At 37.7% G+C, this 25,495-nt stretch overlaps 1 protein-coding gene across 1 annotated transcript; it reads left to right on the forward strand.

The window, feature by feature from the left end:
• The first annotated feature begins 21,222 nt into the window (after nt 1–21,222).
• LOC143552158 (long chain base biosynthesis protein 2a) lies at nt 21,223–25,166 on the forward strand. The gene is made up of 12 exons (XM_077042446.1): nt 21,223–21,365; nt 21,438–21,503; nt 22,535–22,623; nt 22,719–22,864; nt 22,961–23,085; nt 23,162–23,255; nt 23,344–23,507; nt 24,101–24,262; nt 24,363–24,489; nt 24,571–24,737; nt 24,842–24,949; nt 25,042–25,166. Exons 1-12 carry the CDS (start codon nt 21,240–21,242, stop codon nt 25,135–25,137), a joined length of 1,470 nt encoding a protein of 489 aa, XP_076898561.1. The 5' UTR covers nt 21,223–21,239; the 3' UTR covers nt 25,138–25,166.
• Nucleotides 25,167–25,495: the final 329 nt, after the last annotated feature.

Below are 25,495 nucleotides of genomic sequence, written 5' to 3' on the forward strand. Positions count from 1 at the left end.
TTGTGTGTGATTAATCAAATATACTTGTTATGTGCTTACTTGTTTTTGTATGCAATCGCTTGACATATCCCCTTGGAGAGGATTCACATATTGACCACCGCCCGATTCTTTTGGCAATGGTTTGATCGACAACTTATTTTCTCATGGTTTGATTTCATTGCCGCATTTATTAAGTTTTGCTTGTTTTTCTTATTTATTATATTCACATTATTTTGTTGCAAAACTGGTGATAAACTCACTCAACATGTGTTGTTGACAAAAATCCATTTTCTACGCATATGGAGGTTGCTTGTGTTGAAGATTGAAGTTTGGACACGTAGACAAGACCTTAGGATATAATCAAGATAACCATTATTGGAGCTCATATTTGTGTCTTTGAATTGTTTTGTTATATTTGGATATTGTGTGTATTATTTGAATAAAATAATTAATTAGATATTGTCATTCATATTTATGATAGTATCATCGAGATGTGAGCAATCGAATCACGCCCTGGCATTTCCGCCTTAGGTTGGGGTGTGACACCAGAACCCTAATATGTGATCTTTCTTTATAACTTAATAATTTTATCGACCAACACATTTACCCAAGCTTACATCCCCATAACTGTTTTCTGAACGCGTAAACGAACAACTTGGCCCAGCTGGGAAAACGGGGAAACTAAGCCAAGTTTAGTTTTAAGTATTAGACATTGAACAACATCACAACCTAAGTCTATTGACACTTTCTGGGCGTAACAGCTATACCCAAATTAGATACACAGCCCAACTTAGTATTGAGATTATAATAATATTAAAATATTTATATTATTATAATATTCATTATAGGGACCAGTGAATGAGTCAAAACAACTGCGAACTTACATTGTACCGTTGGGCTAATTTTCTTCTAAACCGTGAGTTTCATGACCCCACTTTTAAAACTGTTTTTGCGAACTTTCAGGGTGAAAAACATGCTGATACATATCTGTATACTCTGAATTGTTTAATGATGGGAATTATCTAAGTGCTAGCACATAAAAGTCCTCACAAACATAGTAATTAACTTCGAGCCGGTGGCTTGTGAATAGTACTATTGGTTTGACAAACCCAGACGACGCGGACACGGTTTTCTGAGACATAAAACCGTTTGCACATGACCATAATTATACAAACACGCTATGTAGTGTTAGACATAGCTACTCGGGACATGTTGTGGGCAGAAAGTGGGCCACAGTGATTGATTGAGCGTGGGAAATGGATGCATGCAGCATGAACAGACAGTCAAGGCTTTGCTGTAGCTTAGCATAATTACATCACAAACATACAAAAAAACATACTTGTGAACGTTGACGTAGGCTGTCGTGATCTACTCAAACAATTAATTTTAAGACTTAAATACCTATAATAATTAAGGGTAAGTAAGGTCGTGTCCTCAGGGACTCAAGGAAAGTGCAAGTTTATTATTACTAATTTAATTATTAAACTAATGCGAACAGACGATGTTAAGCGGTTTTTAGAAAAAAGATTTATTAAAACTAATTATTACTTAAAAACGATTTGTAAACAATATTAATGAAAACATTCATTCTAGGTTCAGGTAATGTGACATTTAACTTAATTCAGATTCACTTGTCTTAATTGCGCAGTAATTACTAGACCTAGTAGTTTGATTGTGATGACAAACGATATCCTAACCGAATTGTTGACACAATTGAACTTGATCTACACAATTACCAATTTATATTTTATGACAACTAATTAGGTAACATGAACCGATGGTTATAAGCTCAATGACACCAGAGCCTAACCCTAAGTGTTGATGAACAAAACCAAACAAGTGATGCACTAATCGATAATCGCAAATATAAATTGTTTAAACAACCAAGCAATCAATTTAAACAAGATAAAAGCAATAACTCAAATCAAATTCATAACTTTAAGCATAGCAAATATGATCTCAAAAGGAATTACACAAAACCCTAGCCTAGAATGAACAAAAGACTTAGCCGAGCATCGACACATCAAGTAAACAACTTATCTTTGATGACATACAAACCCGAGATGAACTGAAAGCCTTGGAGGTGGAAGATAGCCCTAAACAGCCTCTTTTGCCTCTGGAAGTTGTCTCTAACCGAATGGGGAGGTTAAAGGGCTTATATTAGGCAAAACCTAAATTTTTGGCCGATTTAAGCATCTTCGCGTATCGCGAAGATGTCCAGGCGTGCTTGTTCGCGTATCGCGAAGGACAAAATAGTCGGTTTCCAGATTCAGCAGCTTCGCGTATCGCGAAGCTGCCCTTCTTTGCATCTTCGCGTATCACGAAGATGTAAAATTTCATATTTTTCATTTTTCTTTTCTTGAATGCCTCGTGATGCGTGCACGTCCAATCTCTCACTTCTCGATCTTCGTTCCTAGCCCGTAAATATCCTCATTAAGCTCCATAGCTTCCAATATCCTGAAAACATGTAAACAGTGCTTGAAGTACCAATGTTCATTCATTTATTAAACTAAAATTAACTAATTAATATATAAAATAAGCTAACTTTTACCCAACCATCACATCCCCACACTTATCCTTTTTCGTCCCGAAAAAGACTTTGCAATGGAATCAGAATCAGAGATCATTCTCAAAATACTTCATAGATTATCTTAATTAAGCACAAGAACACAAAAACCACGATTGCGACCTACGCCTTAATACTTACCGAAAAATAAGGTGCGATAGTTTTATTAGTTCATATGATTAAAATGGAACCCACACCTCAAAGCCCTGAAGCCGCCTTACCATGCTTCATTATTGTTTTACCGAACCAGACCACCCCAACTTGACTTAAACCTTAAGATTAGACGATCAAAATTTTGCACATTTGTACAATTTTCAAGCCCATATGTAATAGCTAAGACAATCTTGGATATTTTTTTATCGAACTAAAACCCAAACTTAAATATTAAAGTCTACCAAAATGGCCATTAAATATGATTAAAGTACAATTAGGTAACCAATTAGTAAATAGCCCCCACTACATTACATACCCCCGTTATCAAGCAATACCCCGAAGTCCATCACCATACCTGAGTAGGCACGAATTCATCTGTAGGGCTTACATATGACGTGTCCCGTGTGGTCCGTTTCTTAATGGTAATGAGACGTGAGCACGGGGACCCCATATGACTAACAGCGTGGATGTTCAAGTCAGTAGTGAATTTGTACTTTTAAAGCACTTTTTGTGATCATGTTTATTGACTTATGAATTGGTAGATAAACTGCGGGTTTGCTCTTTTTAAGCTTTTTTAATATGAATAAATCCACTTAGGATTTACGCATACCAGATGATAAACCGCATACCGACCCATGGTCTCCGTTCCCCAGGTGTTGGGCCTAGTTATTTGGTTTGTACTTTGTTTGTTTTGTTTGGGCTGTGTATGTAAACTGAGATCCATTTGGATTTCGGTGGGCTTTTGGTTAGTATTGGGCTTGAGTGGTTAGTTCCCTATATATATAGAATGCATTGTATAGGGTTAAGGGTTGTTCGTTCACTTGTGTTTTGGCCGTCTAGTATCATAGACGAGTATTGTATTATTAGTGCTTAAGCACTCGACGTTAATATTAATGTGTGTTTTGAAGCAAATTCTTGGTACTGTGTTTGTGTTCTTGAATCATCCAGTGTTGGAATTCCTCACCAACACTTAGATTGTTGATATCATAATAGTAGTGATCCAGATTCGGAACTTACAATTGGTATCAGAGCCTTAGACCTATTCAGGCTCGTTATTGTGATATCAAGGATTCAAGATTTTGATCTTTGGTGGTTGTGGTTGATTTTCCGGTGATACTCTCGTCGGAGAAGAAAAAGTTTTTTTTTGAAGTTGAAGATTGACCTAATCTTAGTTAAAATTCAAATCCCAGAGATTTCGGATTTAATTTGTTACCAAAATTATCTGGTCAAAGCATCTTTGGGTTTCCTGGAAGTTCTCGGACAATTTTCATTGTTTTCGGCCAGCATTTGGTCGTTCTCGGTGAAATTTGTTGGTTCTCGGCCAAATCTGCCTGTTCTCGACCAAGTTTGTCAGTTCTCGGCTACATCCAAGAGTTCTCGGTTGACTAAGAGTGGGGTGACTAAGAGTGTTCTCTGTTGACTTCCTAGCTCTCGGTCAATATTGTCCTCAGTATCTTTTCTCGGCTGCCATTAGTTCTCGGTCAAATTTTATTTGGACCTGACACTTGGACTAGGACTATAAAACTTCCTGGACTAAACTTAATCTTAAATTAAAATAAAATGGAACAGTTAACCAACAGCAATGGGTCATCAAATGCTATACTTCATCAAGAACTGGATTCCATAATGGGGACAACAACTCGTGTACCTCGTCTATTGTCTCATGAGGGGTTCAGTGAGTGGAAATTTCGATTCGAGAAGTATGTTAAAATGAAAGATGCTAAGATCTGGAGAAGCATTGTTAGAGGACCCCAAATCATCACGTATCAACGTGAGAATTCAACTGAGGTTGTTGTGAAGCCGGTTGCACAGTATGCTGATGATGATTTTGCCAAAGTTGAAGAGGATGAAAAGGCCCTATCAACTTTAACCATGGCACTTTCACCTGAGATTTCCCTTGGTTTTAGAGAACTTCAATCTGCTAAGGAACTATGGGAGGCATTAATCGAGTTGTATGAGGGAAACGAAGATATGAAAAGAAGTCGCCAAGACTTGTTGCGACAAAAGTTCAACATGTTTAACCATGTTCTGGGGGAGTCATTGGAAACTCAACTCCAAAGGTTCATATCTTTAGTGACTGAAATGAGATCTGCGAGTATTTATCTAGCAACTTCAGAGATAAACAACAAACTGGTAAACTCATTGCCAAAGAGTTGGGATATGAATGTTGCTGTTATCAAGAAGACTAAAGATCTCAACAAAATGTCTATCTCTGAGATGATGGCTACTATCAAGGCATGTGATATGGATGACAAGAAACGTGAAATAAACCATGCGAATTCTTACAGTGCAGCTGGTTACAACGTTGCCTCCAATAATGCTCTTATTTCTCAAGATAGTTTCTCTATGTTCAAGGCCACTCAGCAACCTCCAACCTAAAGAAACTTTCAGATGTTTAAGTCCACTCAAGGCCAGTCTTACTCTACTCCACCTCAACAAGCTCCAGTTTTCTTTACCAAGTCTGCAAAACCTTCATCTGCTGGCGCTGCTCAAGGTCACAACTTAAGCCAGTTTCCCTCCATTCCGAAAGAGACTCAGGAGAACATAGCTCTAATGGTAGGGTTCATGAACTGCTATAATGCATTTCTAGCTAGAGACTTGGTTCAACCAGTTGTGGCTGCTGAACTCGATCAGATTCACCCTGATGATGTTGAGGAAATGGATATTGCTTGGCAAATCGCCATGGCAGTGTTTCGTGCCAAGAAATTCACTAAGAGGACTGGTAGAAACAATTGGAACATGCCTAATAATCAGAAGGTGGGTTTTAACAAGAAAACTCTGAGATGCTATAACTATCATGAGCCGGGTCATTTTGCTCGTGAATGTACTAACCCAGCGAAGGAAGGAAACACAGAAAGGGCGCTGGTTCCAGTGGGTAATGCTAGGGGAGATGTTGGTGAGAGTTCAGGAAATGGTGAAAAGGGATTTATTGCTCAACAGTTCTCTTAGGAGGATCAGATGGCTGCTCTCAACATTGGAAATCAGACCGCAAATTTTGCAAATGTTGAAGACATTGAAGAGGAAAACGCTGCTGAGGAGCAAGTCAAGGAACTTCAATTCGCATTCATGGCTTTCACTCCCTCCAGCTCATCTGAGGTAAGATTTCAACCATGTTCTCGATTATGTTGATAAAATCAACTTATATAAACTTCATAATTATAACTTGATCAGAGACATGGAAAGAGTAAAATCAGAAAACTTTAAACTTAAGAAAAATGAAAAATCCTTCTTAGATAAAATAGAAGCATATAAAAAGGATCTCTCTAAGCTTAAGTCTGAATTCAGTATAAAGTGTTGTCACCACCAAGATGCCAAGCAGGAAATTGCTGAATTAACTGCTAAACTAGAAGCCTCCAAATTGGAAATTTTGAACTTAAATGCTAAGTTTGAAAGAGCTGAACTTGATTTTAAAAAATTCGAGGGTTTCAGTAATGTAGTAAATTCAATGATTGATAATCAATTATGGTGGAAGGAAAAGGAAGGTGAGGGATTAGGGTACAGCCAGGTACCCCCACCTTACAATGACAACTATGTTCAACTTCCTGTCACCAAAGAACAGGAAGAAAAGGTACAGAACATGAAGTACGGTATACATGATAAGAATGACAAATCTGAACATGTGAATGCATTCACTTCAGGAGTGAACGATTCTAACGTGTTTGTTTCATGTGCAGAAAAAGTAACTGTCAGGGAATGGACTGATGAGGACGAAGACCCTTGTTTTGAATTTAATTATGACATTATTTCTGATGTTCCTTTAAAACTGCCTGGTTTAAATTCTGTTATTCCGACTGTTTGTGTGGTATCTATTTTAAAGAGCAAGGATTTTTGTGTGGTTCATTCGGTTAATAGTTTGAATTCTGACAATGTGGTACCAAATAAAATTAAAAATTCAAAATCCAACAAATACTTACCACCTAAATTTGTTAAAGAGGGATGCTCTAATGACAAACAAGGTGATAAGCTGAGTAATGTGCATAATGAAAAAGAGGGCCATCGCAATTTTCAACAAACTGGTCCATACAACCAGTCCAGACGAGGAATTGCCCAAAGTGATTTCTACATAAAATGTCAAACTTGTTTTAATTGTGGCACTCCTGGTCATATTGCCAGAAATTGTCCACATCGTCCATATGTTCCATATTATGGATTTTATCAGAGGAATATGCCCTATATGCCTCACAATTCACACAGGCAAAGATTCAGGCATTATCCGGCTAATTCTTCTGACGATGATTGGAACCGAAACAAATCTGGCAGGTTTAGTTCTCATCAGACCAAGCCTAACATGTTTTGAAAAAAGGTTAGAAAAGGTGCTTCGATTTTAAAAGCGGACACAAATTCTAAGCCAAAACGGGTGGAAAAGGCAACCTCGTCTTCTTCCAACCCCAAAACACCGGAGGTTACGACAACCATTCGTACATATAATTCCAAATCATACAATGGTAGACACAAATGGTTGCCTAAATCTTCGGCAAAGGAATATGAAAATTCCACGTTTGATGATAAAAGGGACATGTCGTGGCAACCCGTGACAACCTTAAATGCATCAAGGTCACCCAGTATAACTATGAACTGGGTACCAAAATCTAACTAATCCCGCGCTTTGTGCAGGGACAGCTATGGAGGAATATTATCAGACCTTGGTATGTTGATAGTGGCTATTCCAGGCATATGACAGGAGACATTTCCCAACTACACGACATTCAAACCTTTAACTTTAGGTATGTGTCCTTTGCAGGAGGAGAAAAGGGAAATATCACACAGAAGGGTACTGTAAGTAATGGTGTTCTAAAATTTGAAAATGTTAATTTCGTTCCTGAATTGAAGCACAGTTTGCTGAGCGTGTCACAAATCTGTGACAAAGGGTTTTCAACTCATTTTACTAAGAAAGATAGTTTGGTTTTAAAACCTGGTATCATTATACCAGAAGACGGGATTCTTGTTCGATCACAACGAAAAGATAATGCTTATGTGATTGACATGAACAAAAATGTTCCTGATGAAATAACATGCTTGTTTTCAAAAGTGTCGGAACACAATTCTATGCTTTGGCATCGTCGTCTTGGTCATGCTAATACGAAAAATTTAAATCGTCTTGCTAAAAATGATTTGGTACGTGGCTTACCCATTAAAGATTTTGTTACTATTGAAAAATGTGTGGCTTGTGCCTTGGGTAAACATCATCGAAAAACTCATAAACCAAAATTGATCAACACCATCTCATCAGTTTTTCTATTGCTACATATGGATCTCTTTGGTCCAGTGCATGTTTTGAGTCTTTCACGCAGCTCTTATTGTCTTGTTATTACTGATGACTACTCACGTTTTACTTGGGTGTTTTTCTTGTCGAATAAGAGTGAAACTGCATATTTGATCAAAAGGTTTATAGTACTCATGGAGAACCAACTGAACTTGAAGCTGAAGGGAATACGCTGTGATAATGGTACAGAATTCCAGAATGCATCATTAAATTATTTCTGTTCAGAGAGGGGAGTGCTTCGTCAATGTAGTTCAGCACGGACACCACAACAAAATGGCGTGACTGAAAGAAGAAACCGAACTCTTATTGAAGCGGCAAGGACGATGTTGTGTGATTCTAAGCTGCCATTATTTTTCTGGGCAGAAGCTATTAATACGGCCTGTTATGTTCAGAATCGGGTGATAATCAACAAATTACAAATGAAGACTCCTTATGAGATTGTCTATGGACATAAGCCTACTGTCGCGCACTTCAAGGCTTTTGGTTGCCCATGCACTCTACTGAACCTCGAGTCTACTCAGAAATTTGGGGCCAAAGCTGATGATTGCTACTTTGTTGGGTATGCGGGCCATACTGCTTACAGGGTCTACAACAAGTCTACCAAAAAGATTCTAGAATCTTATGATGTTCGTTGGTTGGAAGAAAACGAGACTGATGCTCGTGTTGGTCCGGACTGGCTATTCGATTATAATGAACTCTTCAAACCTTTCAATGTGTTTCCGGTCATCAACACAGACCCTTCAGGCAGCACTACAGTAGATGCTGAGAAAGATGATTCACATGCAGTATCCCACATCTCTCCACTCCTTGATGATGATGTCCCAGAACCAGTCAATAACGACAAACCCGCATCTGTTTCTCAGCCGAAAGCAGTTCCAGAAAATGAATATTCGCAAAGTTCGTCTGAAGATACCGCGACAGTTGAGGGGGAGAGTCTTATTCGTCAGATTTTTGGGAGCACACTATTTCCTGATGTCATTCCAAATGAATATGTCGCCAGCACTTCGTACTCACATAGTACAGCGACCTCCGGATGGAAGAACCCCCTTGCAGACATTGACGTGAATTTATCAAACCTGAACTCTACCAGTGATGTTTCCGATCAATTACTTCCTTCAAGAATTCAGAAAGATCATCCAACTGAGAACGTCATAGGTCCTCTTGAAACGGGCGTGTCCACTAGAAGTCAGACTGGAAATAGAAACAGTTGTTTGTTTTCCTGTTTCATATCTCAGATAGAGCCAAAGACTGTAGACATGGCCCTCCAGGAACCCAGTTAGGTAGACGCTATGAATGAAGAGTTAAATCAGTTTGATAAGTTGAAAGTTTGTAGATTGGTTGAGTTACCGGAGGGAAAGAAAGCACTTGATACGAGATGGGTGTTCCGAAATAAGCAAGATGACACCGGGGTTATTGTTCGAAACAAGGCTTGATTGGTAGTTCGTGGGTTTCGTCAAGTTGAAGGGTTGGATTACACTGAGGTTTATGCTCCAGTGGCTAGACTTGAAGCCATCAGAATTTTTTTGGCCTACGCTTCATTTATGGGGTTCACAGTGTATCAAATGGACGTTAAGACTGCATTTCTGTATGGCGAGGTCAAGGAAGAGATATATGTGTAACAGCCACCGGGTTTTACTGATTCCAAGAAGCCAAATCATGTTTACAAGTTAGACAAGGAATTGTATGGGCTTCATCAGGCTCCTCGAGCATGGTATGCTACATTGACAGCACATCTTCTAGATCATGGCTACAAGCGACGAACCATTGATCAAACCTTGTTCCGCAAAACTATCGGAAAAGATTTGATCTTAGTCCAGATCTATGTAGACGACATTATTTTTGGATCCACCAGTGCTGAATTGTGTGCAGAATTTGAAGAAGTTATGAAGAAAAGATTTGAGATGAGTTCGTTGGGTGAGATAACAACCTCTTTGGGGTTACAGGTTCGCCAAATTTCGGCGGGAATTTTGCTGCATCAAGGAAAGTATGTTGAGGATATGCTCGCAAAGTTTGAGTTTCAAGACTCCAAGAGTGCTAACACTCCCATGGCGGAAAGACCTTTACTGTCATCTGATCCGGAAGGGAGTCCCGTAGATCAAAAATACTATCAATCAATGATCGGGTCTCTAATGTACCACACCACCAGCCGACCCGATATCATGTTTGCAGTCTGTCAGTGTGCTCGTTTCCAGGCTAATCCTAAACTCTCTTATTTAATTGCTGTTAAACGTATTTTTAGATATCTGAAGGGACAACTGAAGTTAGGTCTTTGGTATCCCAAACAATCAGAATTTGATCTTTATGCTTTTGCTGATAGCAATTATGGTGGAGATGATATTGACAGGAAATCCACATCTGCCGGATGCCAGTTCTTAGGAGATCGTCTCATTTCATGGCAGTGTAAGAAACAACAAACGGTGTCCACTTCGACCACCGAGGCGGAGTATGTTGCTGCATCAGCTTGCTGTTCTCAGGTTATCTGGATGCAAAACCAGCTGCTGGATTACGGTCTAGAATTTCTTGATACTCCCATTTTTTGTGATAATGATGTTGCCATTGCAATTGTTAAGAATCCAGTTCAACATTCTAAAACCAAGCACATCGATATTAAAATTCATTTTATTCGTGACTATTATGACCGAAAATTGATTCACCTTGAACAAGTTCACACTGATAATAATGTGGCGGACTTATTTACAAAACCGGTCGGAACAGCCAAATTTAATGTGCTTGTGAGTTTTCTTAAAATGCTTCATTTCGAGGATTGAGTCTTTTTGAGTGTAAACTCGTACATATCTTCTTAATCTGTACAATTTTAGGGGGAGAAAAATCAAAAAGCCAAAAATAGTGCGTGTGTAAAAAAAATAAAAAATAAAAATTTGTGTGCGTAAGTTTCATTTTCGCTGAAAATTATGTCGGTTGCTTAAGTTTGAAGAACATATACTTGTATATGTTTGGTCCGGTGATCTACTTGTAGAGTCATAGAGGATAGCCATTTGCCTAAAGACTGAAAGCATCTGGGGCGATTGTGATATGTTTTGTATTTTTGAATTCTTTCACTTAAAATTATGTCGGTAACTCTAAGTTGGAAGGAGATGTATTTTCATATGTGTTTGGTCCTGTTAACCGTTTGTGGACATACGGGGTAGCCATTTACTTGAAACCTAAGAGTGACCCGGGTGATCGAGTCTCAAAACTGTCTTTTGGTAAATGATATTATTATTCAGCTAAAAGCTTTTCAGATAGCTTAAAGTATTTTTAAATGAAAATTGATTCAACCTTTGAGAAATGATAGATAAATTGATTTTGAATGTCTAACGTGTGAAGTTATTAGGCTAAAAAGGGCTTTTGATTAGTTGTTGATGTATGTGGAAGCTTTTCATGATAATTAAAAGTTTGAAGTGATATAAACTAAATCTGCTAAACTTATTGTGGAGAGTCATTTTGAAGATATTTGCATGTCTCTAGACACATCACTCCGAATGATAGGCAGAAAAGCAAGTACCCAGTCATACACGAGCCCGTTAGTATCTTGATCACCAAAAAGATTATATTTCATACTTGTGTCATAAAAAAAATTAAATTTATCATTAAAATTGTTTTCTAAAAGCTTAAAGGGGTCTCAGGAACTACAGGGGTGGGGCACTAAAATAAGTCCTAAACACCCTGAATGTAAGACTTGTAAGTCCGGATGGCATGTAAGTCCACGTTCAACCTTAAAGCTTAAAATCGTTTTGTACAAAGAAAAGTATTTTGATCAAGTACTAGGAGGTTGGAGTCAAATTGGGGTGATCTGGGGAAAGCCAAATACACCTTGAGAATAGATAAGGGGCATCAGAGGTCCATAAGTGATGTCCATGTAAGTCTTATGCCTAATCGAATTTAATCATATCACTAATGCAATGAAAATCATGAAAATTACCTGCTATCAACCTTTTCACTATGTCACAATAATGCTGAAAATGAATCATTGTGAAAGTACCTTAATCAATATGATCTCATGTTCGGATCTTTTCATAAAAGGTGGTTCGTTTTAAATAGCTGAAATTTGATCCCATCTGCAAAAATCTCAAAACGTATTCTTGTTTTCTTTTTGTTTTATGTTTTTTTTAATTTGCCTTATATCAAAATCACTCTCCTCGAAACATGTGATTTAACAGGGTCGTTTTCAATGTGTTTATATTACTTTGGGCTTTAGACTGGATTGTCAGGTATGAGATTACATGTCTTTGGGCTGAAACAAAGGGTTGGCTTGTTTGTGGGTTCTCGGCCCATCTCTTTTGGGTATAAATAATATTTATCCCAGATTTTGTTCTCATTCATTCAATAACACTTTCAAATTCTCTCAAACCACTCAGCCGAAAATCCCACAAACATAAGCTAATCACATTCTATTGTATTTGGTGCTCCTTTGATCGTGTTACAGGTAATGAGTGATCTCTAAACTGCTTACTCTTGTGAGATGCAAGGATTTAAGCCGTCATTGACTTGGAGAATTGTTTTAGGGTTAATTGTTGGAAGTTAAAGGGGTTGCGTTGCAGGATTAATGGAGATTTCGGTGACTTGGAGAAGACGACACACATTCCAGGAAGAAACCCAAAGGGTTCTTTGTCCCCATCTGTCAAGGAGTTCTCGGTTGACTTTAGTTGACCGAGAACTCATGCTCTCGGTTGACTTTCATTGACCGAAAACGCTGGGATTAACCGAGAACTCATGTTCTCGGTCAATCTGGACAGAAAACCTTATTAGACCGAAATCTCTTGTTGACAGAAAACTGATTGTGGACCGAGATCAATTGTGACACTATTATTATATTTTTCTATTGGTCCACCAAATGTGATCTTGTCATCATTGGCCCCTCATGTCTTAAAAATGACTAATTTGCTTTAAAATATAATTATAGTCAAGTTTGTATTTACTAACTTGATTTGTTTGGTGCAGAAATGGCTAATCAAGCTCCGTTAAAGTTTGTGGACACAAATAACATAGTTGGACATTTGTTTGATCCACCTCTGGCCCTAAAGGAATTCAAGTCTATGATTGTCGGCCTCAACACTTGCAGGATTTCTCACGCATTACGAGAAAACCCTGTCATTTGCAGAAAGATGATCACTGATTTTTGGAATAATGCCTCAATCAATCCACGAGGAGCAGATGGAGTTGTGTCGATAGACTCCAAAGTGCAGAATAAGCCGGTCGTCATCACAGAGACTATTATAAGGGATGTGCTTTTGTTTGGTGATCAACCTGATCACCCGACAGAATACTCTACTGCCGTCTCTGAGATTCTTACAAGGATGGGTTATGAGGGTGCTTATCCTCCAGCAATCAAAAAACTATTTCACCCATACTAGAGGTTCTTGATACACACGTTCTTCACATGCGTGTCAAGAAGAAAGGGGGGATCTGACGAGATCAGTCATACTCAGATGTTTGCTATTGTTGCTCTGATCATGGATTGGAATTATAACTATTCCAAGTTCGTTTTTAATGAAATGTTGAGCAATCTGAAAGGAAAGAAGAAAGAGATGTTCCTCATGTATCCCAGATTTCTGCAAATGATTTTTGACTCTCACTACACCGACCTTGTCAAATCTGTTGATACATTGGATATGAAGTCAATGGGACCCAACACCTTTGGGTTAATGAAGCAGTCCAGGAAAGGCTCCAAGATTGTATATCAGGGCCTCAATGCTCTGGAAAAGTTTGGTTAATTTGCTGAGACTGAAGCTGTACCAGTTACAGCTCAAATTGTCGATGAACATGTGACACATGTTCAAAGGCAGTATGCTGCATTCGAGATCAGTTCAGAGGAAGAAGAAGAGACAGAACACCGTGAAAAGGATACTGCTCTGACTGATGAGCAATTAAGAGATTTTGAAGCCTTCAAAGAATTATTACAGTCAACCGTTCTGAAGCCTCCTCAGGCAGTTGTTGTAAATGAAGAAGTTGATATCCCTGAGGAACCAGCCGCTGATCTCATTCCACGAAAGCGCAGAAAGAAAGATCCGAGATCGGGCATGCTGGTTCGTGAAACTGAAACAACAACCATAACACCAGCAACAACAACCACTAGCCTACAGCAACAATCACAACCTGAGTCACAAGCTCTAGAGACTCGAGTTGAACCATGTTCATCCACTGCAGAGTCACTAAATCAAGATCAGATGCTTGATGACATTGCTCGTGATTTTGATTTTGAGTAAGATATTCCATCCACTGATGAGGCTACTATGCCATACACTGATGTTGATTCTGGATCTTCTGGCCCGTCCAATTTGGGTTAGTCAAGCTCAAATGTTTCCGAAAAGGTTGCTCAGATTCTGGCTATGCAAGAAAGATATTTGCAAGATAAAGGCAAGGGAGTGGTGCTTGAAGATGCTCCCGTTGATGTGCAAGCTCTTCAACGTAGAGTCTTTGAACTTGAACAAGATTCTGTCGTGAAAGATGTGCGTATTCAAGAGCTGGAAGCCAGCAATTCTGATAAAGACTCCAAGATCAAAGAGCTTCAATCCAACATGGGAGAGTTAACTGCCGTTTATCTTGACCTCCAACAAAAACTCGTTCAGAGGTTTGGAGATGAATTCAAGAGCAGTGTTGATAAAACCTCAAAGATGCCCAACGTTGATCAAAGTGGTAGATCTACTATTCGTCAGGCTGAAAGTATAGATGAATCTGAGATGCTGAAACAGTATCTATCTGAACCTCCACTCACCAAAGAAAAGTCGGATAGAATTCAGAAGAAGCTGCTGGTGATGAAAAACTCCAATCAGAAAGTTGAATCATCCGATCACCCAGACAGATTCGTTGTTACTCTTCAAAAGGGTTTTTTGGATAAGTATGGAGATCGTTCTGGAGTTGTGTCATGGGGTTTTGATGCTGAAAAGAACATGTGGTAGGTTAAACGGAAGTCTGGGACCACAGAGTACTATAATAAGATGAAAGACTTTGGTTCTTAGACTACGGTGGATCTCAGTGATTTGATAAACTCCCATTCCACAATCCAACAAATGATAAACATGGTAGGGATTTCTGGAACTTTCTGAGAAATCAAGTTGATCAAGGCTTTCCAAAGATGCCAACTGCAGACGCGTTCTTGAAGAAAGCAAAGGGGGTCGTGGATCCAAAGACAGGAAAGACAATGGTCAATGTCATGTGGCCTGCTACAAAGAAAGTCACTCGTATTCCTGTGCCTAAAGCTATTCCAGATGGTACTCTGGATAATATGAGATTTTGGATGCATGACAGTGAAACTGCTACCGTGGTTGTACGTCTACAGAAGGGAAAAGGGCAGTATAGATTTGTTGACCCATGAGATCTGCTGAAGCTTGGAGAGAAAGACATCAAGACACTCAGTGCATTTCAGATAATTGCCGACCCGATTTTTGAACCGGCTGCAAAAGAATATACAAGCATGGTGGCTTCTATTATCAGATGCAAATTTTGGGCAGGTGGTTTGAAAGACGCTGACATCGATTATATGGAGCATGATTGAGAACCAAGCTACAAACCAAGGGGGAGATTGTTGGGCCTAATTATTTGGTTTATACTTAGTTTGTTTGTTTTGTTTGGGCTGTGTATGTAAACCGAGATCCATTTGGATCTCGGTGGGCTTTTGGTTAGTATTGGGCTTGAGTGGTTAGTTCCCTATATATATAGAATGCATTGTATAGGGTTAGGGGTTGTTCGTTCACTTGTGCTTTGGCCGTCTAGTATCATAGACGAGTATTGTATTAATAGTGCTTAAGCACTCGACGTTAATATTAACATGTGTTTTGAAGCAAATTCTTGGTACTGTGTTTGTGTTCTTGAATCATCCAGTGTTGGAATTCCACACCAACACTTAGATTGTTGATATCATAATAGTAGTGATCCAGATTCGGGACTTTCACCAGGGCATCCCATCAATACATGATTTAAGGCCATAAAACCATACACCTATGAAGTGTTAGCCACTTAACTAGTAGTTTTTTTCATTTATGTTTATATTACAAGCCATTTAGCATACTCTAATGTTAAGCCTATGCAAGCATTGTACAATAAACTATTCATATTAAAATATATTTTTAGTGATCAAATCTAATAGAAAGGCTTGAGTATGGCCTAATCTTTCATTCCAGTCCTTACATAGGCTTAGCTAAACAAACAAAACCCTGAAGACGTTTCCCACTAAAAATCAACCATTTAAAGTTCAATTAAGTCAACAACCAAATTATCCTTTCATTCTCAAGGCTGAGCCTACCGACACATCCCAAATTAAGTGTGTTCCCGTTTTTATTATCTCTTATTATATAATAATTTTGAAAAATAATCCCCGATTTTTCTATCATTTTCCATTTATTGTGCAAAAAATCTTAATTCAAGAAACATTAAAACTTTTAAATTTCTAATTTTTCTCCCATCCCCGCACTTAAGGCAAACATTGTCCTCAATGTTTAAAATTTAAGACATAAAATAAGGATGGGTTAAAATTCACTCCAACAATTTTAAAACTGGGCCTAATGTGATGGTGGTTATTATTATAAAATAATACAATTACACTTTTAACACAAAGACTAATAAAACAAATAAGGCTATAAAAACGAAATCACCTGATAGAAAATATAACTCTCATGTGCAACTCTCGTGCCCTCAATGATCTCTCGGTGAACCTTACCCCCTCGACTCTCAAAAGAAAATATGTAAACTCTCAAACATGTAGAAGCAAGCTTCTCACAAATGTTAAAAATATAGGTCTTTTAAACCATTTGCAAAACCATTAAATTTTAAATTACCAACCGAGATTAATAAATTTCATAACCAAATTTGTTAAACGATTATAAATGTTAAAAGACCTAACTCACTTTCGTAGGAATCACAGTTACATTTAGCGTATGCAACAAGCCCTTTAAACCCCCCCGGTAGCCCGGGTGGACGAGTATGGTCTCGTGAGGGTTTATAGTGAACTACACCCACAAAGTTCAACTACAACAAAAATATACACGTACCTGAATACAAGGCCGGGTTGCCTCCCGGTTAGCGCTAAGTTTTTGTCAAGGTCTTCAGCCGGACTTTTACCTGATTTGGCGGTTATGGTGGTCTAATGGAACATTTACCTTCAGAATTTCCAACATATGCTCGGTAGCGAACACGTCGAGCCCACACACTCTTTCTTATCTTCGAAACATTAAATATTGGTCGGGGCCGAACCGAGCATTTTCCAACCGAGTTTCCGTGTAAGCTCGGTATTTAAGGTGTTGTGTCCACACCTTCTTCTTTGTGGTTGAAACGTCTGTAGAACCAATATAGGCCCATTTCATAATACCGTGCCCACTATCCTTCACCTCTACCTTCCTCTTCTTCAAGTTCAAACCAACATACCCAACTTTATTAGTTTGAGGAAAATGCAACTGGGGATAATTAGAATAACTTGGGACTATTTCAGTGTCTGATATCTTGAAAGTTACTTTGTCTTCAACTGGGCCCACTCATTCAGCATCGTCATCAGTAACCACAATCGAGGCATTCATTGGCTCTTTGGTAACTAGAGGAATTGGCATGGTATTATTCTCCACAACCACGTCCTCAAATTCATCCTTCGAAAGATCAAGAGCCTTTACTTCCAGTTCATCTTCTTTATAACCGGCCACCATTTCACGATCTCGTTTAATTTGGGCCAAATCATCAATGACTTGGCTCATCAATTCATCTTGAGCAACATTAGCCATTTCGTGAACTTCCATCCTCCGACTGAGGTCCTTAAGCATTGCCAACACCTTAGAATCTTGATTATTATATTGAGGAATTTCTTCGTATCTTGGCTGAAGGTACTCATCAGAATAGTAGTCATACTCCTCCTCTTGATAACTTAGAAACGTTGGTGTCTTGGGCCCATCACTATCATACTCATCTGACTCATAATATTCCTGATAATTAGGTGGAGGCGGTGAATAATTTTGGTACTGCCTATTGCGACCCTGTTGGTTGAAGATCCCTTGGCTATAACTATATGACTCGTGATAACTTTAAGGGTGTGGTGAAGATGGTTCATCATATGAATGTGGATAGTCCGAATAATCATCCTCCACAACCTTATATCTTTCATGTGGGTCATAAACCCAACTCCACGTCATCTTGAGTTATCTACACACATGAGACACACAAATACCTCACGTAAAATCAAACAAATAAATATAAAAAAATTGAAACTAAATTACTAAACTAAACTAAACTAAACTAGCACTTTGCGCGTTGAGTCCCCGGCAATGGCGCCATTTTAACGTAGGCTGTCGTGGTCTACTCAAACAATTAATTTTAAGACTTAAATACCTATAATAAGTATGGGTAAGTAAGGTCATCTCCTCAGGGACTCAAGGAAAGTGCAAGTTTATTATTACTAATTTGATTATTAAACTAATGCGGACAGACGATGTCAAGCGGTTTTTAGAAAAAGATTTATTAAAACTAATTATTACTTAAAAACGATTTGTAAACAATATTAATGAAAACATTCATTATAGGTTCAGGTAATGTGATATTCAACTTAATTCCAGATTCACTTGTCTTAATTGCGAAGTAATTACTAGACCTAGTAGTTTGATTGTGATGACAAACGATACCTTAACCGAATTGTTGACACAATTGAACTTGATCTACATAATTACCAATTTATATTTTATGACAACTAATTAGGTAACATGAACCGATGATTATAAGCTCAATGACACCAGAGCCTAACCCTAAGTGTTGATGAACAAAACCAAACAAGTGATGCACTAATCAATAATCGCAAATATAAATTGTTTAAACAACCAAGCAATCAATTTAAACAAGATAAAAGCAATAACTCAAATCAAGTTCATAACTTTAAGCATAGCAAATCTGATCTCAAGAGGAATTACACAAAACCCTAACCTAGAATGAACAAAAGACTTAGCCAAGCATCGACATATCAAGTAAACAACTTATCTTTGATGACATACAAACCCGAGATGAACCGAAAGCCTTGGAATGGTGGAAGATCGCCCTAAACAGCCTCTTTTGCCTTTGGAAGTTGTCTCTAACCGAATGGGGAGGTTAAAGGGTTTATATAAGGTAAAACCTAAATTTTTGGCCGACTTAAGCATCTTCGCGTATCGCGAAGATGTCCAGGCGTGCTTCTTCGCGTATCGCGAAGGACAAAATAGTCAGTTTCCAGATTCTGCAGCTTCGCGTATCGTGAAGCTGCCCTTCTTTGCATCTTCGCGTATCGCGAAGATGTAAAATTTCATATTTTTCATTTTTCTTTTCTTGAATGCCTCGTGATGCGTGCACGTCCAATCTCTCACTTCTCTATCTTCGTTCCAAGCCCGTAAATATCCTTGTTAAGCTCCATAGCTTCCAATATCCTGAAAACACGTAAACAATGCTTGAAGTACCAATGTTCATTCATTTATTAAACTAAAATTAACTAATTAATATATAAAATAAGCTAACTTTTACCCAACCATCAAACGTACATACATACATACTTGTGTATTTACAAATTATGATTGTTGTACGCACAACTGATTTCTTGAAACTCGTGAAACTCACTAACTATTTGTAGTTGGCCCGTTTTAGCATGGTTTTCAGGTATACTAGACTTGGACTAGAAAGTCAGTGTGCTACGTGTTTGACTTGCAATCAATGTTGGGTGAATTGATGCAAGTGTGCTAGTAAGAAGTAAAGCCGCTTAACGGGCTGGATTTATTTTGTATCACCTAGTTGTAAAAAAAGTTAGATCAATGTAAAATATTGTAAACTAGTTTGTATTGTTCTTTATAAACAATGTGGTTGATACCAGAGGTGTCTGTTACATTTCTGTTTTTTTCTTCGGAAAATTGCTTAACAGGGTGTGACAGCTTCTCTCCTAGTTATACATACACTTAATTTGCCAAACTCCATAGCTTAAGCCTATGGTTTCATAAGTTTGTTAACGCATCGCTTTCTTTAAGTCAGTGTATTCTACGTTGTTCACTTTTCTTTGAAGTTGGGTCACACATGGACTTCAAGTTGAGATGAGGGATAGGGGTGTAACCGAGCTGAGCTGAACCCAAGCTCGGCTAGGCTCAAGATCGGCTAATTTTGACCTACGAGAGCTCGAGTTCGATCTCAACTCGTGACTTGTTTTTTCAAGCATGAGCTCGACTAGTTTATTATATATTAATTAGTTTATATGCTTTTTATTATATTTATATATTTAGAGAAAAACCTTAAAACGAGCCTAAGCTTCGCTCGAGCTCGGTTCTGGAGTGCAATGTTAATACATACGAATTCAAAAGAGGCTAAACTTAAAAATACATAAAACTCGTTAAACTCGACGAGCAACGAGCTTCCTATACATTTCTCGAGCTTTGACTCAATAACTAAACGAGCTTTACTTCAGGCTCGGATGAAGCTCGAAAAAACTCTCCTCGTTTCCAGATTTTTACTGATTTAAGCTTAAGTAGTTTGCGACGGACCCCGACTATACTAAAAATGCTGAAAAAAAACCTAGCCACTTGTCATGGACCAAACATTTGAAGATAAAAAATGCTTGAATGTGTTCGAACACTTGGGTTTGCTAGCTTGTCACGGACTTCATCAGGCAAAGCCTTAGCAAGAAAGAGAAGCGAACATGCCTAGTTGTGTTTGCATGACGTACACATTGTTGGCCACAAGTTGTGGCCACTCATCTAATGAGCCCAATGCATGATGAAACAAGCGAACGAATTGGATGGCTTTATATTTCTCATTAAACTTAAAACAATTACAATAAAGTGGCAGACAAACGGGCAACAAGCCGCGTTGCAACCCCCCTTTTAAATAGCAAAGCCAATCCTAATAAAAACGAAGCTTTAGGACTTAAGAGTCAAAAAAGTACCATCCACGACATGCTAAACCCTGCTAAAAGATCGGTGTGGTCACGCCAAAAGGACTAGTTTTCCAAATAAATAAATTCCTTCAAAAAAAAAAGAAAGAAAAACAAGAGCAACATGATGGGCCATACTCAACTTGATATGGGCTTGCACTTGACATGCCCCAAATTACCAAAAAAAAAATTAAAAATAAAAAAAATAACACCCAAATGAAATCCAATTCAAAATGTAATTTGCCAACGAATAATAAAGCTTCCAATTTCCATTACACACACACACAAGATCCACGAAAACCAGACAAGATTCAATCGCCGATTGCCGGCGCTTCATTTCACTCATAATAATAATAATAATATCATTACTCAGAAGATATTATTATTATTATTAGGTTTATTAAGAACGAGATCCAATCGTGGTGAAGATGATTACAATTCCGTATTTGACCGCGTTGACCACGTATTTCAGCTACGGTTTGCTGTTTGCCTTCGGTCAGTTGCGTGATTTCTTCCGTAAATTCATTGACTGGTGGAAAGCTAGTAACCTTCAGGTTCGTTTGTTTGTTAAAGTTACCTTTTATTGAAATGATTTGTTAATAATTTGATGTGAACTTAATTGCTAGGGTTACGCACCAATCTGTTTAGGTCTTGAAGATTTCTATATCCGCCGACTCTATCTCCGTATTCAGGTATAATTACATGCACTGTTAGTTAATTATTAGGTATTTATAAAATTGAATGGTAGTTTAGTGTATTAATCTGATCAGATGTAGGTCTATTTGCAAATGGGTGTGATGTTGATTAATATAGAACATGCGGAGATAATTATTGAGTGAAGTTTGATATTACAGTTGTTAGTATAAGAATATGATGTAAGGTAAGTAAAACCCTAGTTTAGTGTTTATGAAGGGATTTAAATGTTTATATGCTAAATTTGGTGTAGATATAGGGATGTAAATGAATTGTATTGTCTGTGAATTGTTCGGCGGGGAGTTCGTTTGTTTAACAAATGAACGAACATGAATTAGGAATTTCGTTTGATTAACTAAATGAACGAACAGTGACCATGCTTGTTCAATTGTGTTCGTGAATGCTCGATAACATGCTAGGTGACTTTTCTAATGTTATAATAATGATTTAAGCAAAATTATTAACTTAGTTGAATAAACGTATTATTATTATTATTTGGGGGGGGGGACATGTTTTAGGCTTGTTTAGGATGGTTTAAAGCCATTTTTTATGTTCTAGACTAGTTTGCCCAGAATTTGCAGAATTTTGCTGGAATTTAGGATTTGGATAGAATCTGACCAAAAGCTGGCTGGAATCTTGCCTGAAGGTTGCCAAATCGCCTGGATAACAGCTAGGTGCTTTTCCTGTGCCCGCCTGAGGGCCTAGGCGCACGACCAAAGGGTTTTTGACGACATAGGTCTAAACCCTTGTTGAATTTGTTGGTGTTGTTGATTAAAAGATAACAACATCAAGTTTGCATTTTTAGAACTATTATGTTAAAACATTATAAATACAATATGTTGCCCTTTACTTCTAAGAAAGGGATAATCACTTTCTGATTGTGTCATTATATGAACATATGTTTCATACTTGTTTTTATCTCTAATGTTCATATTAATAAAACCTTTGCTATAAATTGAGCAATTTGATGCTTTTATCTTTATGACATAGAAGCTAGAGTTATCTTTTGGTATCTGTCACATACATACAGGATTGCTTTGGTCGACCAATAGCGAGTCCTCCTGATGCTTGGTTTGATGTGGTGGAACGTGTTTCGAATGACAATAACAAGACTCTTCGGTGAGTATTTGAGATGTGATTCAACCTTTTTGTTTGTCTATATATATTTCAAATGGCATCTCATGTATAACTGTCTAAATGTGCACTTTTTGCAGACGGACTACAAAGATTAGTAGGTGTCTTAACTTAGGATCATACAACTACCTTGGCTTTGCCGCAGCAGATGAATACTGCACACCTCGTGTAACTGAAACTTTGCAGAGATACTCTGCAAGCACTTGCAGTACTCGTGTAGAAGGAGGTAACTTTGTTTAGTTATTCTGTTTTGACTTTATTATTTCCTCAGTCTATAGTTTTTATTAATGCTAGTTACCTTTAAATTTATTGGTTCATTCAGGCACTACGGCATTACATGTTGAATTGGAAGAAGTTGTAGCTGATTTTGTTGGAAAACCAGCTGCTATGGTTACTGGCATGGGCTATGTCACCAACTCTGCAATCCTTCCTGTATTAATTAGACATGTATGCTCTTTTATGTTTATCCGTATTTTTAGTTTATTTCGCAAAAGTTTCTTGTTCTTAACTGAAAATTACACAGGGTGGGTTAATAATCAGTGATTCATTGAACCATAACTCTATTGTCAATGGTGCTCGTGGGTCAGGTGCAACCATTAGAGTCTTCCAACATAACAGTAAGTTATCTGGTATCATTTTCTTTTTGGTACGTAATATGTATTTTTTAATCTCTTATATATTTGCATTTCTATATATGATTTGTAGCCCCTTCTCATTTGGAGAGAGTATTGAGAGAGCAAATTGCTGAAGGCCAACCGAGAACACATAGACCTTGGAAGAAGATTATTGTTGTGGTTGAGGGGATTTACAGCATGGAAGGAGAACTTTGCAAACTTCCTGAGATTGTAGCCATATGCAAAAAATACAAGGTGATACATACATGTCTTGTTGTATTATTGTAATGTCATTCACTCACAAGTTTGTACAAGATACAAAGCGTGCTACAATCACAATAAACTAAATGCTATTTACACCCTGTGAATGAGAATTACAAATAAACAGACTAAACACACAAAACTTAAAGCTACGCGAAGCTTCAGTACTTTCGGGTGGGTACATTGTAATGCAAATGAGCACGATTAATACCCAAAACTTTTAATCATAAACCTAATGAAAAATTACCTAAATACCCTCACACGAAACTTCCAACCATAACTCCTTATACGAAACTTTCTATTTTTTGTTTGAATCAATCTTTTGCTTAAATCATCAAACTTTCGTTTGAAAGTCTTAACCAACTTCGTTTGAACATTTTTAACCTGCGTTCATTTTGAACTTTGACAAAGGCAATATGAAAGACTTGTTTTTTAAGCTCTAAAACTCAAAATATTTTAGTATTTTTCAAAGGTAACTTAATTCAAAAATAAAATCTTTTTGAATGTTCAATTTTAAACAACAAAAATAAATTTTAATAATGTTTATTTGCGGTAAATATATCATTGTTGTGGAATCATTTATGCAGGCGTATGTTTATTTGGATGAGGCTCACAGTATAGGAGCAGTTGGAAAAACAGGAAGAGGCGTGTGTGAGCTTTTAGGTGTGGATACTGCTGATGTGGATATCATGATGGGAACTTTCACAAAATCTTTTGGTTCATGTGGTGGTTATATAGCTGGATCCAAGGTTTGTTTAGTTACACCATCCTTTTCAGTTTCTTCAAGAGTCGCAATAATGATACCATAATCTTGAATTCTTTATATCAATATACATGTTATTTTTACAGGAACTTATTCAATATTTGAAGTATACTTGTCCAGCTCATCTATATGCCACCTCTATATCGCCTCCTGCTGCACAACAGATTATATCTGCCATAAAAGTTATTCTTGGAGAGGACGGTTCTAGTCGAGGTCTGAAATGACATAACATAATCTTATTATTTTCTATAGCAGTATTTGTTTTTGTCTGAATGATATTTTTTGGTGATACAGGGGCTCAGAAGCTCGCTCAAATACGCGAAAACAGCAATTATTTTAGATCAGAGCTGCAGAAAATGGGGTTTGAGGTTCTAGGTGATAACGATTCGCCTGTTATGCCCATTATGCTTTATAATCCTGCAAAGATTCCAGCTTTTTCGCGAGAATGTCTCAAGCAAAATGTATGCTTCCGTTATCATTTCATATTGTTAATCATGTGAAAGGCTTTTATTATTGATTATATTTTACGAAGGCGATGTGATTAACTTTTATTATGTGGTCACAGGTTGCTGTAGTGACGGTTGCATTTCCCGCTACGCCTTTATTGTTAGCTAGAGCGCGTATCTGCATTTCTGCTGCTCATACAAGGGAAGATATGGTCAAAGCTTTAGAGGTAATAACTTATTTAAAACTAGCAAGGGTAGTTTAGTAACTTCATGTATGTATCGTGGCGGTTAAAAAAAGAAACATGAATTTGAATACCAGGTTATAAGCAGAGTTGGGGACATGGTGGGCATAAAATACTTTCCTGCTGAACCGAAAAAGCCCGAATTGGAGGAAGGCAGACAAAAAGTGGAGTAAATCGGTTGCCTTTGAATCATCAGAGCTCCGGGGAGTTGTTTGTGCTGACCTGACGTGCTTTGTTTTTAAAGTTTTGTACAGATGCAAGGTGGGTCAACCGTCACTCAGGTCATGGTTAATGTTGTAAAATCAAGAACTTGTTATTGAAGCATTATGGTTCTTGTCATATGATTTTGGAACTTTTGTTTTGTTGGTTTTTATAAGACTAGGTTAACATTTTAATATTTTTTCAATCCCTACATTTTAATATTAGCTTGAATTATTGTATTTGCTTACTCATATTTAAATTTGAAGTAGTTTTGGGTTTTGTGGCTGTTGTATTGGGGGATTATTGGAAGTCTACTACCTGTTCACAGTG

The sequence above is a fragment of the Bidens hawaiensis genome, unplaced genomic scaffold (assembly GCF_021521415.1).
Source record: "Bidens hawaiensis isolate Kalapana, Puna unplaced genomic scaffold, B.hawaiensis_p1.1 tig00001016_1, whole genome shotgun sequence".
Classification (NCBI taxonomy): domain Eukaryota; kingdom Viridiplantae; phylum Streptophyta; class Magnoliopsida; order Asterales; family Asteraceae; genus Bidens; species Bidens hawaiensis.

What these genes read in the sequence shown, in the direction of transcription:
- LOC143552158 (XM_077042446.1), top strand. Translation starts at nt 21,240, where the DNA reads ATGATTACAATTCCGTATTTGACCGCGTTGACCACGTATTTCAGCTAC. An exon ending in GACAATAACAAGACTCTTCG is followed by an intron (nt 22,624 to 22,718) that starts GTGAGTATTTGA and finishes CACTTTTTGCAG; the next exon opens with ACGGACTACAAAGATTAGTA. An exon ending in ATATGGTCAAAGCTTTAGAG is followed by an intron (nt 24,950 to 25,041) that starts GTAATAACTTAT and finishes TTTGAATACCAG; the next exon opens with GTTATAAGCAGAGTTGGGGA.